The 14,948-nt window shown below is 45.3% G+C and overlaps 1 protein-coding gene across 2 annotated transcripts in view; it reads right to left on the reverse strand.

Moving 5' to 3' along the window:
• The window catches only part of LANCL3 (LanC like family member 3), a 41,023-nt gene extending 32,941 nt beyond the window's left edge, over positions 1–8,082 (reverse strand). The window contains exon 1 of one of the 2 annotated variants that reach the window (XM_054808941.1): positions 7,463–8,082. In XM_054808941.1, coding sequence (XP_054664916.1) covers positions 7,463–8,008 — 546 coding nt within the window. In that variant the 5' untranslated portion in view covers positions 8,009–8,082. The remainder of the gene's footprint in view (positions 1–7,462) is intronic. The other variant, XM_054808948.1, reaches the window with a different exon arrangement.
• Positions 8,083–14,948: the final 6,866 nt, after the last annotated feature.

A 14,948-nucleotide genomic window follows, 5' to 3' on the forward strand; every position in this document is an offset into this window, starting at 1 on the left:
CCACACCTCAAGTCCTGTGTTCAGTTTTGGGCCCCTCACTACAAGAAAGACATTGAGGTGGTGGAGCGTGTCCAGAGAAGGGCAATGAAGCTGGTGAAGGGTCTAGAGCACAAGTCTTATGAGGAGCAGCTGAGGGAACTGGGGGTGTTTAGCCTGGAGAGAAGGAGGCTGAGGGGAGACCTTATCGCTCTCTACAACTACCTGAAAGGAGGCTGTAGCCAGGTGGGTGTTGGTCTCTTCTCCCAAGTAACAAGCAATAGGACAAGAGGAAACAGCCTCAAGTTGTGCCAGGGGAGGTTTAGATGGGATATTAGGAAAAACGTCTTCACCGAAAGGGTTGTCAAGCACTGGAACAGGCTGCCCAGGGAAGTGGTTGAGTCCCCATCCCTGGAGGTACTTAAAAGACGTGTAGATGTGACGCTTAGGGATGTGGTTTAGTGGCTGGACTTGGCAGTGCTAGGTTAACAGTTGGACTTGATGATCTTAAAGGTCTTTTCCAACCTAAATGATTCTGATTCTGTCTCAGTTATTCCTCCAAAAAAGAGAATATGGAATATAAGACATAATGTTATGCTGTGAATTTGCAAGCACTGAATGTGACGACAGCTATTTTTGTAAGTGTATGAGCCTATGCAAAGAGAATATGGTGATAGAAGAGTGACAAACAAAAACCAAGCAGACAAAACCAGTCATTTTCCTCAACAAAATGTAGTTTACTCCTCTACCTGTTCCCTAACCCATTTTCTCCCTGTCTCTACTCTTCTGTTGAACTTTTATCTTTTTCTAAATCAATTACATTAGCCATCAGATCCACATCAGTTTGCTAAACAACCTGATTTTAGTTTTAAATCTCCCTTGTTCCAGGGTCTATGTAATTTCTTGCCTTTTTCACTTCATCTTTGAATTCTACTACTGCTCTGCAGTCTTCCATTTTTATATTTTTGCCAGTAACTTACTCTTTTGCTTTTTTATCATTTTTTACTCCTCTCTGTTCATCTTCTGTCAAAGGTCTTTTTTCCCCATGCCTGCCCATTTCTCTGCCTTCACACAGTCCACCATATATGCATGTTCTACACATCCACTCTTTCCTTCTGCTATGTCATCCAGCGTTAACTGTGAGTTAACACAGTTAACTGTGGCTTTTGGTCCTTTGTGAGAACCATGCAAAAAAAAATCACTAGTAGCCTTTGTGCAGAAGGAAAACATAAATGTCAAATATAGCTATCTGTAGAAACACAGTATTGTAATAAATTTCTTTGACATATATATAAAATACAACACACAAACCCAACAGATTTAAGAAACTTCCTGCACTGTGCCAGCAATCTGATGACAGGTAACAAATGCTGTGAAGAGCAGTAGCTTCCACCCAAGCCCTGCACCTCTCTGCTGGAGAGATCTGCTTCTCTGCTTCAAACACTCTGACAGCTCCGGATGCTTCCAGAGAAGCAGTCACCAGATACACTTCACAGGTCCAAAGAACCACTCAGCTCCTTTTCCACAAAAACACTCTTATTCCGATTCCTGCGGTTTGTTCTGCAGGTCTCATCCTCAAGCCAGGAAAGACACAGAGGCAACACGCTCTGCTCTGCAGAGGCCAAAGACACACTGCCTTCAACAGCTCTGCTTCTAGCAGGTGAAGGACTGGTACAAATTCCAAAGAGTGACCTAAAACTTCTCCATGGTTATGATGAAGATGATATGAATGTGTCACTGAATGGGCAAAGCTTAAGAGTTAACTTCCAGTATGTGAAAGTTAAAGGAGTTAGAAGAAGGATGGGAAAGCAGAGATCTATTTTGGATACAAGCGATGCCTCTGGATAAATATATTTCTTTTTTTCTTAAAAAATGATATTATAACATCAATATTACTGCTTGGGCTGCTTTTTCAGCAAAAAGATGCTGCTGCATAGGCAACCATTCTTCCAACAGCACAAAGTAATACTGAGATATGACACTGCTTTTGTATAAAACTGTATTTTTAGAAGATGATGGCAGATTAATACCACTTTTCACCTGTAAGCTGTTGAAATCCATATTTCTGCAACACAATAGATAATTTATATAGCTAAACTTGTGTCAATCAAACCTCCAGTCCTGGCAGGATCCACACCAAAACCTCTGTACTACAGTGCTTTTTACTGGCAGTTAAACAATACACTTGAAATTCAACATTTTCAACCCCAAATTTTCTACTTTATCTCTACAACTGAATATTCAGTGTCCACTGTGTTGAACTGAATCCAGGTGGCCATTATCAAGGTGTCACCATCGCAGAATTTGAAGGCTGTTTAAAAAAGATTTGTGTTGCCCTGCTGAAGAGAAACAGAGAAATTCTGAAATGTAGACCTAAACTATTTCAGAATGCTTTCTAAAAAATCCAGATGTAAATAATTCCCTTTGTTTCACTGCTTACTTTAGAAAACTCCCATTTTTGACTCCTGTTTTAAATTCATCAATTTAAGGAAATTAATGTAAAATCTACCCCCTGTGTGTGGTTTGAGAAACCATGGCTGGAAGAATGTACATTTAAAAGAGGCAGGCTAGGATCAAAAACTTTTTATCTTTACTGGTATCTCATTTAAATCCTCTGTGACAAAAACCAACATCCTGGCTGTGTAGTGGCCTGTGTAAAATGAAATAACGAAATCAGTACAGCTCCAGCTAGCACCATGATATTTGACATTTCAAATACCACGCTTCAGACAAACTGGCAAATTCCTCCACAGAGAGAAAGGTCTTTAACGGGCATAGAGAAGGAATGAAATCTCACCTCAAAGGACAACCTTCCCATTCAGGTGTAGGTGAGATTAAAAGCCCGACATGGGGACCCTGTGCTACCCCACTCGGAGGTGCATCTCTTCTGTGGGTATTTTGCAGATCTGCCTTTCTAAGATCAGTCCATTGAGTGTCTTTCATAAACAAGGTGTTCAGCATGAATACATTTACATGCCACTTTAAAGAGTTGCAAATGAACATGTTCTAGGCAGGATTCAGGAAACTCTTTCCTCTCAAACTTTCTGAAATTTTTTCTGAGATTGAAAAAAACAGACAAAAGTGTGAAGTAACCTACAACAGTCTGTAAACGCTAGGTAGAGAGAAGACTCTGAGGAAGAAGTAATATCATCTAAAGATGTCTAAATAGTTGAAAGAAAACTTTTTCATTCATTTATATCTTCTCTCCCAGAATATTACAAAATACACTGGCTGGACCTGTCAGGTCCCATACACTGCACATCAACCTGTTCCACCACCTTTTAAAGCCAGTCCTGCCTCACACCTCCCTTCCTCTGGCACCCAGGCCCCAGACATCGGCACTGCAGCGCTATTTGTTTTCCATGTACCAGGTAAAATTGTTCAGCTTGATTTGCAATCTTGTGAGGTCCAAGAGAGAAGAGGCTCTGGTCACAGACAGCAGCCAGGGTAAGGACGTTTTTTAGCAGGGCCCTACACTCAACAGAGTCCTGCTAGAAAGACCACTGCCCTTTTTGGGCATCCCACAACAGAATAACATCAGAATTATGAGGACAACAACTTCAGAAACACACACCAAATCATGACATCACATTTGTTGGAAAAGAAAATTGAGATGCCCCTCCGCCATAGAGACAGAAAGCTTAACCACGTAATGGCAAGAAAGAGCCCAAGGTCCCTGCAGGCTCTCAATACTCACCCCAGCAGCTCAGCCCCCAAGGGAAATGGTTTGGCCATGCTGCTGGCAGAGCGTGATGGTTCAGCTTCTCACCACTGCAACTGCAGGAAAGGGTCTTTTACGGTGTCCCCTATGTCTTTCAAAACTACAGTCTCTACTGAAACCACAGCATCAGGCAGTCATGCAGAATGCTGCCCTGCCTCCTACGTGGTACACTGCTATCCAACGCTGTCTTTTCTGCTGCAACCCAGAGCTTGTGGCACTCAGTCAAGTCCATCGGTTCAGTCAGTTATTAAAAGAAAACCTATGCTGTGCTAAAAGGTTGTAACATCTTAACAGATGGTGATGCAAGAAGCCACTTAAACTTCTGTACCTTTTCCTTCATCATCCGATAGTTACATTGCCAGAAGGAAATGCAACTACTGAGACACACTGTGCTCCATCAACCACGAAATGGGACAGAAACATCACGGAGAAAAAATGAGAGGATAAAATAACATCCGAACAGGGGGATGGCACCACCATTTTAATGGTGTCTTACTACTGTTTGCACAAGCAAATAGAGACTGAGTGAAGAGAATTAAAAGCAGGACTGACAGATTTTCCCCAAGAACACATAATGAACCAACCATCAGAAAAAGAGGTACCCGAAGAAGACAGAACAGAAACAAAATTTCACCTGAAGAGTGAAAACACAGCAGTTAAGGGCAGCTAAAGTACACGCATCCTATTTATATGTACCTTGTACAAATGACATGTCGTTTCTAACAAACCAGTATTTTACCCAGATCTGCCTGGGAAGCACCGACTACAATTTAATGGAAATTAAAGAAAGGATGAAAACAAACACTTTTCCTAATGCATAGTGCATCATGAAAGTCAAATCCTGTTAAGCCTTTACTGTTGAAGTAATCCTTACTCATACAAAAACTCCCAATTAATTCATCAGGAAAAAATGCTGTATTAGCCTAAAATGCTGAAAATCAGCTGTATGTAAATGCTTTCTTCACCTGAGGTCAATGTTATTCAACAGACTGGATCCTTCAGGACAGTCCATTAACTTTCTGAAGAACATGTGAAGCTTTAAAACAATGACACTCTCTAGCAAGAAACTGAAGGATCAAGGCACAGCAACTGAGCTAAATTGGTGTTTACTGAAATAAAAGAGTCTCCTTCCTTCCCAGCCCAGAAAAAAACCCCAAACCAACAAAACCCCCACAATATAAACTGTAAAATTTGCTCAAGAAGCCTTTCTTCAAGGGCAAGCAACTTCTTGTATGTAGGTCACTATTTGACTTCTTCAGAGGGAAAAAACAACCATATGGGCAGCAGCAGCTGTATTTCATTGTAAAGAATGGAATTCACTTTTGTGCTGGAAATGTTTGCACAGCGTCCTCAAAAACAAAAAAGAACGTGGGAAACAAGAAAACATTCTGCAATGAGCCATGTGAGACTGTGCACAATCAAATTACAGGAGGTAGCATTTTCCAGTGGTTCGAATCACAAGACATTGCTTCTATTCTGGGATGTACCTGGCTTACCGTTTGACCTTGGGTAATAAATGACATGCACTCTCTCTGGGCATCCCTTTCTTCATTTGTAAAAAGATGCAGGGTCTGGTCTGGCAATGTACTAATTAAAATAATTCTGTATTAGGATTGGAACATTTATCAAAAGACTCAAATTTTGCTCAAGCATGAGTACACATAGACTAGAAATCATTATAATTTTCCTCATTAAGGAGCAAAATATTTTAATTAAGTTTTAATTTTTCTTAAAATTAAAAATTGAAGTTGGTTTTATTAATACTTTAAAGTTGAGATTACTTTGATTTATTTCTTGCACTATACATTTAAAATTACAATGTGGTGGCAGAATAAATAATACTGTGGAAGGATGTTAGCTTACTGATTAAAACATCAGCAAGGAGACACAGAATATGTTTTATTGGCATAAAAATCCCCTCTCTGATTGGACTTAACCCACCTGCTAAATGGATTCCAGAATAAGTGCATACCTGTGCTCATCTGTGGGGATGTTTAACTCTTTACAGCTGCATAAAGTATAATTTTTCAGCAAGCAAGCAAGCAAGCAAGCAAGCAGAGAGGTCAGCTTTTCTCTTCTTCACACTGCCTGTCAGAGGTGATTGCAACTACTCTCCAAACTGTTCAGTGATTGCTCTCAAGGACGTAAGACAATTAGATGAAGGAATTAAACGAAGCAGTAGAGTCCAGGGTGCTACCTCATTCAGCTGCTATGTCACAACACCATCATAAGTACTGATGTGAGTACCAGACATGCTCTCCCAATGCAAACTGAACTAATAGGGATGGCTTATTCCTCTGTGAGGAACCATCCCTTCAGGCTTGACACTGCTGAACACTACACATAGGATTGTGATGCATCTACGAAACTTTCCTCTTATAGAAAATGCCGTCAGAATTAAAAGTTGGGTTATGATATAGTTGCAAATAACATAACCATTTTTATGGTTATGACTGTCAGACAATCCTATACAAAAAAACAGATAGCACGTATGGTATGCTACTTTAAATGATTAGTGCTGTAAGAATTTTTGTTTAAGGCAATCAAAAAATTCAACTGACTTAATGTTCTTCTTGCCTTCTCTGGACACCCTGGAGTCTCCTTAATCTTCCATTAAGTGAATTTCCTTGGACTCTGATTGCAGTGACTGGTATTGGATGGGGCAGAGCCACTTGTTTTTACATCATTTATTTACTTGTAATAGTTGCTTCCTCTCCCAGGAGGAAAGAAAGCCAGAAGCATATGAACTTGCAAATCAGTGATTAACAGAGGAAACATAGATTGGACCTGACAAGAGGACAGGAACAAAAATCTAACAAATGCCTGCTCAGATACCACACTGACCACTTAGTAACAAACACCACAGCAGAGAGAATCAGTTGCATTAATTATTATGCTGTAGTCAGTGGAAGCTCTGAATTTCAGCACTGACAATGACAATATCCTAGGGTAAAGTCCCAACTACTGAAACCAACAGCACACTGAACCATAATCACATCTCACGCTTCCAGAAAAAAACAGCTCTCACTCACGAAAAGCACCAAAATACATGGCCAGATTTCTACAAGACTACCAGCTTCTGTATGCTGTGGTTAGTAAGACCTCGTGCCTTTGAAAATCTGGTTCCTTACTTGCAAATTATAGCACAGCACCACTTATGATTATAAGGTTCCTTACTCTCTTTTACCCAACACTATTCCTTTTCTTACCCACTTCATTTTGCAGAAATATTCTTGAAAAGCCCGGGATGGCTCCTGCCAAATAATTCACCATCTGGCAACCAACAGCTGATGCTCTCGGCATGCCCAAGGAGCGACCTGCAGCGGGGTGAAGCACCCTGATCGCGGAGCCCTGCCCCAGCAGCGGGACCGCATCCCGCACGCCCTGCGTCTCCCAATCCCTCTTGCAGAAGACGCACCTTTTATTTTAGGGGAGGAGGGCTGCGGATAAACAGCTACTACAGAAAGCCACCCCCCCACCCCCCGAGGGGGCTCTTCCTGAAACGTGCCCCCAAAGTGCAACCTGGAAAAGGCGCGTTTCCCCCCCCCCCCTTTTTTTTTTTTTTTTACTGTTGAGAGCCCCGGCACCGGTGCATCCCCCCTACCGCGGACCAGAGGCGCGGGCACTGCCCTGCCCCGGCAGCAGCGCGGGGCAGGACGCCGGGGTGCCAGCCCGAGGGACAGCCGCCAGCTCCTAGGGGAAGAGCCGACGGCCCCGACGGCGGGGCCGGTCCGCGCGGGGAGCCCCCGCCACCCCCGCCCTTACCTCCATGCCCAGCCGCTGCTTCAGCACCAGGGCGGCGCACAGGTAGCCGGCGCGGCCGACGAAGAGCTCGTCGGAGCCGCACTCGAGGAAGGACAGCGGGGTACAGACCTCGCTCAGCTCCCGGAACTTGCCCAGCGGCCGGGCGAAGTCGGGCAGCCCCAGGGCGCGGTAGACCAGGGCCGCCACAGCGTACACCCCAGCGCCGCCCAGCAGGAAGGCGGCACGGGTGTCGGCGTCGGCCTCGCCGCCGCCCTCCTGGTAGCGCAGGCAGGCGTCCACGACGCGGCGGGCCGCCCGCAGGTAGGCCTCCCGCGACGGCGCGAAGAGCGGGCACTGCGCGACGTGGTAAAGCATGTAGGCCACGCCGGCCACGCCGCTGTACAGCCCGCCCTGGCAGCCGCGGGGGCCGCCCAGGGGCGGCAGCTCCCGCAGGATCCGTTCGATGGTGGCCGTCACCAGCGGCACCGCCGCCTCCCTGTCCGGCGCCGCCGCCGGGCTGCCCGGGTAGTCATCGAAGCGGTTGGCGAAGCAGCGTTGGTTCTCCATGCCCCCGCCGGCGCGGTGCTCTGCGCAGCGGGGAGCTGCGGGAAGGAGCGAGCGGGGAGCTGGCGGGGAGGGGGCGGGGGAGCGGGGAGGAGGGAGCGCGGGGGGAGGCGGGAGGGAGCGGGAGAGGCGGGAAAGGGGCGCCCCCACAGACGGCCGACGGCCGCTGGGGAGGGTGTGCGGCGGTGCCCGTGAGGGGCGGGCGGGCGAGGCGGCAGCTGCCGAACCGCCGAGAGCGGAGGTGGGGGCGAGACCGGCCGGTCGCCCCGGCAGTGTCGGGGACGGGTCTGCCACAGCGCGGCCGCCGCCTACCCCACCCCGGGGCGGCGTGGATGCTGCACCCCCCCTCAGCGCCCCTCGGCACGGGGGCCTTAGGCCGCCGCCGCCCCACCCGCGCTCAGCGAGCGCTTCCTCAGCGGCCGCTGAACCGTCCAAGAGGTGGCTGTGGCTGACCCGGATTTCCAGAGCGCTGAGCCGAGCCACGGGGGAGGCCGGCCCGGTTCTGCTGTCCGGCTTGCCCTGCCGGGATCTTCATGCTTCCCACATCGAAGGCCTTGCTGTGCCTTCGCCCGACCCGTCCGCAGATCCCCGAGGAAAAGGGGTGTGTTGGGTTTTTCATCCTCTCCCGCCCCACTGCTGCCAGAAGATTTGGCTGAGGGATGCAGGAGAGATCCGGGGACGCGAAGGGTGACTAGAGGGCTGCTGACTTATTCCTGGCTGTGGAACAGCCCCTGGAGGGGGCAGAGCTGAAGGATGCAGCCAAATCCAAACGAGGGCAGCCTGAGGCCAATCTGCGTGGAAAGCTAAGCAAGTCCCCGGCAGACCAGCAATGGCACAAGGCCATTTTTGGCCCCTTTCCTTCATGCATGAGCCAAGCAGAGCTTATGAGGAACAGAAAATTTAAGCCACTGAATAGATTACTAGTTAAAAGAAAGGAGGAGAAAAAAAAAGGAAAATCTTGAAGAAGATACCAAGAGCAACTCTTACGTGATATAACTATATTGTCACATCTTCCCCTGGTGATGTGAACTGGTGCAGTGTAAGTGAATTTATCACCAAAGGTCCATGACTTACTGTCCCCTGGTGGTCTCAGGTACTTTCTCTGGAGATGCAGCCTCTGCCATTGAGGATCTCCCCAAAGGAAGGTGGAAGGGGCAGCTTGCTGGAGGCTCCAGCCAGTAGCTGGCAGCTGGAACAGCAGTAGCAAGAGCGAAAGCGTTCTCCTTTGGACATTGAAAGACCTTTCTGGAGTTGTGGCTGGCTTCTCTCTGCTTCCTGCTGGCTGCTTGTTTCAGCCCTCTTCCTGCCTCCTCCTCAAAGTACCTTCAACTCTGCAGCTCCTCACTTGCACTTTCACACCCACTTTTTGTTTCAACTCACCTGTCCTTTTACTTTTTGGGGTTTATGATCTCAGAGACATTTACTTCCACTCTGATTTTGGTTTCTACACTTTCCTTCAGCACGTTTTTGCCATGTTTATGTACTTTACAGGTGCCACTTACTAGTCTGTGCCTGTGTCATGTTCCTTAAAGCCCCATTTTTTGGCTATAACTGTACTATGTGTGGTTTCTACTGCACAGATCTTGGCAATCTAGAGCACTGAAAATGTGAAAATGCCCTACCAATGAGTAGGACATCTCGTTCATATATTGTTTTCTGTAATAAACTGGCTTCTGTTGACCTGTTAATAGGGTTCAGGGTGTGGCTAAGGATTTTCCAGCATAATTTATGTGGGTTGTAGAAAAGTGTTTTTCCTACGTGCTCTTTTAAGTGAAAATTTGGAACTTTTATTTTTCATTCTGACACCATTTATTCCACATTTTGGGGATGCTTGCTTCGTCTTTTCAATCTTTTTTTTTTTTTCCCCCCAAATTAAAAGGGCTGGTATTTTCCTGCAATCTTTTGGGGTGGGAGGTGTCTCAGACACGATCTTCCTGTTGATATGAAGGAATCCTCTTACTGGAGGTGCTTGCCTCCCTGCACTGAAAGTAACCGAGCGAGTAACTGTGGTGCAGGCACCTCTTTTTGAGAACCTCAGCAAAGGGAAATGGATCTCTGCCAGTTTCAGCAGCAAAGAATTTAAGAAAAATACAGGCTTTATAAGAAAATCACTTGGGTTAGCAACACTTTTCTATATGAGGGTCAAATAAGACTGCTACAATATTTTTCAAAAAGGAGTCAGTAATGACATGCCAAAACGGAACATCTTCTGTGTTCTGGAGAGTCTTTTGACAAAGTAAAGAGTGCTTAGCCACTGTAAGGTTAACAGATGTCACACAGCAATCAAGCAAGAAATGAGGATGACAGTTTCTGCTGTACTTCTTTTGTATAAGAGTATTGAAGCACCAAAGCCAAAAGGAGAGCTAAATTAAAATTACACATACGATTTTATAGCTGTAAAAAACCCTAAGTCTTAAACTGCTCGTGTTTTCATGTACAAAAGTTTCATGCTTTTAGACAGGATGTGTTCTGCATCTTTTCCACTCAGCCAAGCGTAGATGCAGTCCTGATACAAATGGAAGAGAAGTAGGGGGGATTCTCAGATGTAGATCATGTGTCTGTCATCAGATCATCCTTCAAGGTTTGCCCTCCTCTTGGGTCCCAGAATAAGTGTGGGCCTCTAGTGTATGGCTTCAGCTTCAGAAAAATGTGAATTCCCCTCTCTCGTCCCTCTGCACTGCTGCAGCTTCCTGGTTTGTGCTCCCTGGGCATGCCATGCTTCCTCTTTGGCTCTGTAAATCAGATGCAGCAGGTTAAGGAGAGGGAAACAAATTAGGGATTGTACAAGGAAAAGATATAATACTGGTGTGGTGGGTGGAGGTAACTGTGCTGGAGGAAGCTGAAGCCTCAAAGCTGCTGCTTCTGTTCTAGTAAATCCATCACTATGGAACACATATTCTGGAGATATGCTTGTTGCATATTGGTAAAATGTAGAATCATGAAATAATTCAGGTTGGGAGGGACCTTAGGAGGTCATCTAGTCCAACCCATGCTCAAAGTAGTGCTAACTACTTATTGGTGTACTTGTTCATGTATACTTGTTCACTTCTACTTGTTTATTTATGTATTCCTTCAGGGAATCTGTGCCGTCTGATATTTCCAACAGAGCACAGTAGTCTGTCCTCAGCTGTAGTGTTGGGACTGGAGGCATCTCCTAACAAGTGTCTCATGGGTTAGTCTGTCATTTGTCTTGTATACTTTTTACTGATGTAACAATGTAGTGTGCCTTCAGGATTTTTGGATACCCACATGGTTGCCAGTTTCATTCCTACCATTCCACATCTCTCCTGAGCCGAAAGTGAAACACTGGGCTCCCGATACACAGGCTCAGCATCAGTAACACAAGTGTATTGAGTGGTGTGAACACATTAGCAGGGTTGTGCTAGAGGGTCTTCAGGCTGGTTTGAGCACACTGGCTCTTAAATTCAAAATTAGTTCCCACTCGACCTATTAAAATCAGCCATCCATACCCCTTACTGCCCAGTATGGCTGTTCCCTCCCTGGGGAGCTTTGCAAGTCAGCTTTGCAGCTAGGTCCTCTCCCTGCCTGTTTGGGCTTTGTCCTGGGAATCCACACGCCTAAACAAGTGGCTCTGGGGTTTACAGGGTCACCTGTGTCCCTACCCTGTCAACCGTTCACGTTTGGTAGGCAGCTAGCTCTTGGGCATTTGGCAGAAGAGAATGAATTAGAGCCGGTTTATGTCCGCATTAGAAAAGAAGTACTTGTATTTCCTGTACGCCCTTCTTCCACCTTCCCTGCCATGGTTTCTTGAAGAGGGAAATATCACTGTGCACTGCAGAGCCCATGCGAGTAGCCAAAATATGGAGGAGCCTGACCAGGAGTCACGCAGCAGAGGCAACCCCAAGGATCTCATAGCATTGTCGTTCCGTAGCCACATTGCCCTGTCAGTCTCTGGTTCCTGAGTATAATCTGGTTTCTTACCATAAGTATTTTTTTCAGTTCTCGGATGAGGCTATCCTCTTCTGTATGGACTCCACTTACAAAGCAACCCAGAAGCTTTTGTGGTTTTTATTCCATGGTGATCAACTGACAGTGATATGAGGACCTGTTTTGAAAATGAAGTGATTCTTGGCATTGCATAGTGGAATCTCTGTTCCTAAGTCAACCTTTTATTGTTACTGTTGTGGTTTAAGCCCAGCTGGCAGCTGAGCACCACGCAGCCACTCTCTCACTCCCTCTGATGGGATGGGGGAGAGAATCAGAAGAGTAAAAGTGAGAAAACTCGTGTGTTGAGATACAGGCAGTTTAATAGGTAAAGCAAAAGCCGCGCACACCAGCAAAGCAAAGCAAGGGATTCATTCCCCATTTCCCATGGGCAGGCAGGTGTTCAGCCATCCCCAGGAAAGCAGGGCTCCATCACGCCTGACGGGGACTTGGGAAGACAAATGCCATCACTCCGAATGTCCCCCCTCCTTCCTTCTTCTTCCCTCAGCTTTATATGCTGAGCATGATGTCATATGGTATGGAATATCCCTTGGGTCAGTTGGGGTCAGCTGCCCCAGCTGTGTCCCTTCCCAGCTCCTTGTGCACCCCCATACTGCTCGCTGGTGGGGTGGGGTGAGAGGCAGCAAAGGCCTTGGCTCTGTGTGAGCACTGCTCAGGGATAACAAAAACATCCCTGTGTTAGCAACACTGCTCTCAGCACGAATCCAAAACCCAGCCCCTACCAGCTACCATGAAGAAAATTAACTCTACCCCAGCACAGCTACTTATGTATAATTGATAATACACAATTTCTGTGTGACAGAAGTGATACAAGTTTTAGTGCACGTATTGCCATTTCACCGCAAGGAAAATTACATGTCAGAAGACAAAACATGTTATTTCACAGAGATTATGTTAAATATTGTGTCACATATTTAAATTATCCTACCTCATTTGAATTCCAATGGATATACAATGACTGTTTTTCTGCTCTTATGCAGCAGACTTACACTCTGAGACTTGCATGTATTTGTTGTTAATCAAGCTGGTCCATGAACAGTGGAACTAATAAGGTCTGGTGTCTGACTGATTTGTTTTCTGCTTTCCATTATCACCATCTTATTCCCAGGCCTGTCCCACGTCAGCGTTTCTCATCTTGGTCTCTCCATCCCAGCCGTGCTCTTCCCATTAGGTTTGAAGCACGTGCTGCGGGTGGCTCGCGGGACTTGGCACGTGTCTGCGGCTGGTGAGTGGAGTCGGGTTGGCCCGTGGTAATGGGCTGTACTGAATTACTTTTAGCTCCAAGGGTGTACTGAATTTCTGTCCACTGCTGAGTTTCATGAAATTTAGGAATTGAACAGGAGTTTAATTTCTTTGAGACTCTCTTTATTACCAAATTTGGTTGAAATTGTCCAACGGATGCAAAATTATCAGGATAGTGGGAAATGCTGAATAGGTAGATGGGCAGTCATGCATGGTCATGCAAACCTTGCTTCCTTAAGAAACAAGGCTAGAAAGTTTTCAGGGCTTTTTTTTTTTTTTTTTCTGTGAGAATATACAGTGAACAACTTAAAGGTTCTTGTAACAAGATACTTGGGTAGAGGTACTCATTCCTTACGCAATTGAGTCTGCTTACCAAATATCACATTTTTTCCATCTGGAGAGATGGGCTAATTTTGGTTAGGGCTTCAGCATAGGTAAAAACATAACAGCTCCAAAGAGAGTATTACATTTTTCAGTATCTATATGTAGACTTATTTGCAATTGATGACTTGCCATTCAGCTGTTGAAAAGTGCCAGGGCTTTCTGCAGAGAAGGAGATTTGAAATTCTGAGGTTTTTCTTAACTGGCAAAAAATCCAATATCAAATTAGCATTACCTTGACCCTATCCTGAGCTTTTTCCATAGGCATTGTTATTCCCTGCATTCCTTCCCTTGGCTTGAACCTACTCAAACTAGCAGGATGGTGGAGCTCTATTTTCTGCAGATAGGTCTGTCAAAATCCACAGTTTCTTTGTCCAGCAGATTATGTCCATTTTTTTTTAATGTTCAAGGTGATTTCTAATAAACCACAAGTACGCTTATATGCGTAGAGAGCAGCAGTTAATCTGCAGTTCTCTGCATGGTTCCAACACTGGCTAACAGAATAAGGAAGCAAAAACTCCCACTGTGCACTCCACTGTTAATATTAAAACAAAGTAGTTATTTTTGTCTTACTAATTAGTCTGTCAGTACAACACACATAGTCGATTCTAAATTTCCTTAAGTGCGTCTATTCTACAATTGATGTCAGCATGAGATCCAAGATTTTAATTGTAACATTTTTGTCAGAGCTGGAATTTGGAAGCATTTCAAAGTACAGGAACAAAAATCAATATCTGAAATCAAGTAGGTTTTTTACCTGAAAGCAGCTAACATTTTTATCTGTAATGTTTTATTTGAATTTTCTTCTCTGTATGTTTTGCCATTGCCTTTGCGCTAGCTCATCTCAGTAATTGCTGTGCTGTAAATGTTAGATTTTTATTAACAGATCATGCTTCTACTTGCCAGGGCAGGGACCTCACGCAGTGGGTCTCATCCCATAGCACCTGCGGGTATGAAGAGAGCTGGGGACAGCGACTGGGCCCATTGCAGCCCTGGAACCACACAGCCGCAGATGCTGAGTAATGATACATGCTGGTGGAATTTCAGGCTGTAAGACTGAGTCTGATAAGCAAATGTCCTGGGGTCTTAAATACAACTAATGATGAAAGTGATGATAATGATTTTATGCCCTTGAGGAAAGATAGCATCTCCAGAAACAAGTTACCCTTTAATCATGTGCTAGGATGTTGGATACATGCTAATGTGGATGGAAGATTTCCAAGTTCTGAATCATCAAAACTAGTGCAGCATTTGACCTTTTTTAAAATTTCCATCTTGGCCATGCATATTGACCAGGTCTAAATTTCTTAGCTTGACATATTGGAGATATTCATAGTGCCAGGTGATACGCTCT

This window comes from Grus americana, chromosome 1, assembly GCF_028858705.1.
Source record: "Grus americana isolate bGruAme1 chromosome 1, bGruAme1.mat, whole genome shotgun sequence".
Lineage (NCBI taxonomy): Eukaryota > Metazoa > Chordata > Aves > Gruiformes > Gruidae > Grus > Grus americana.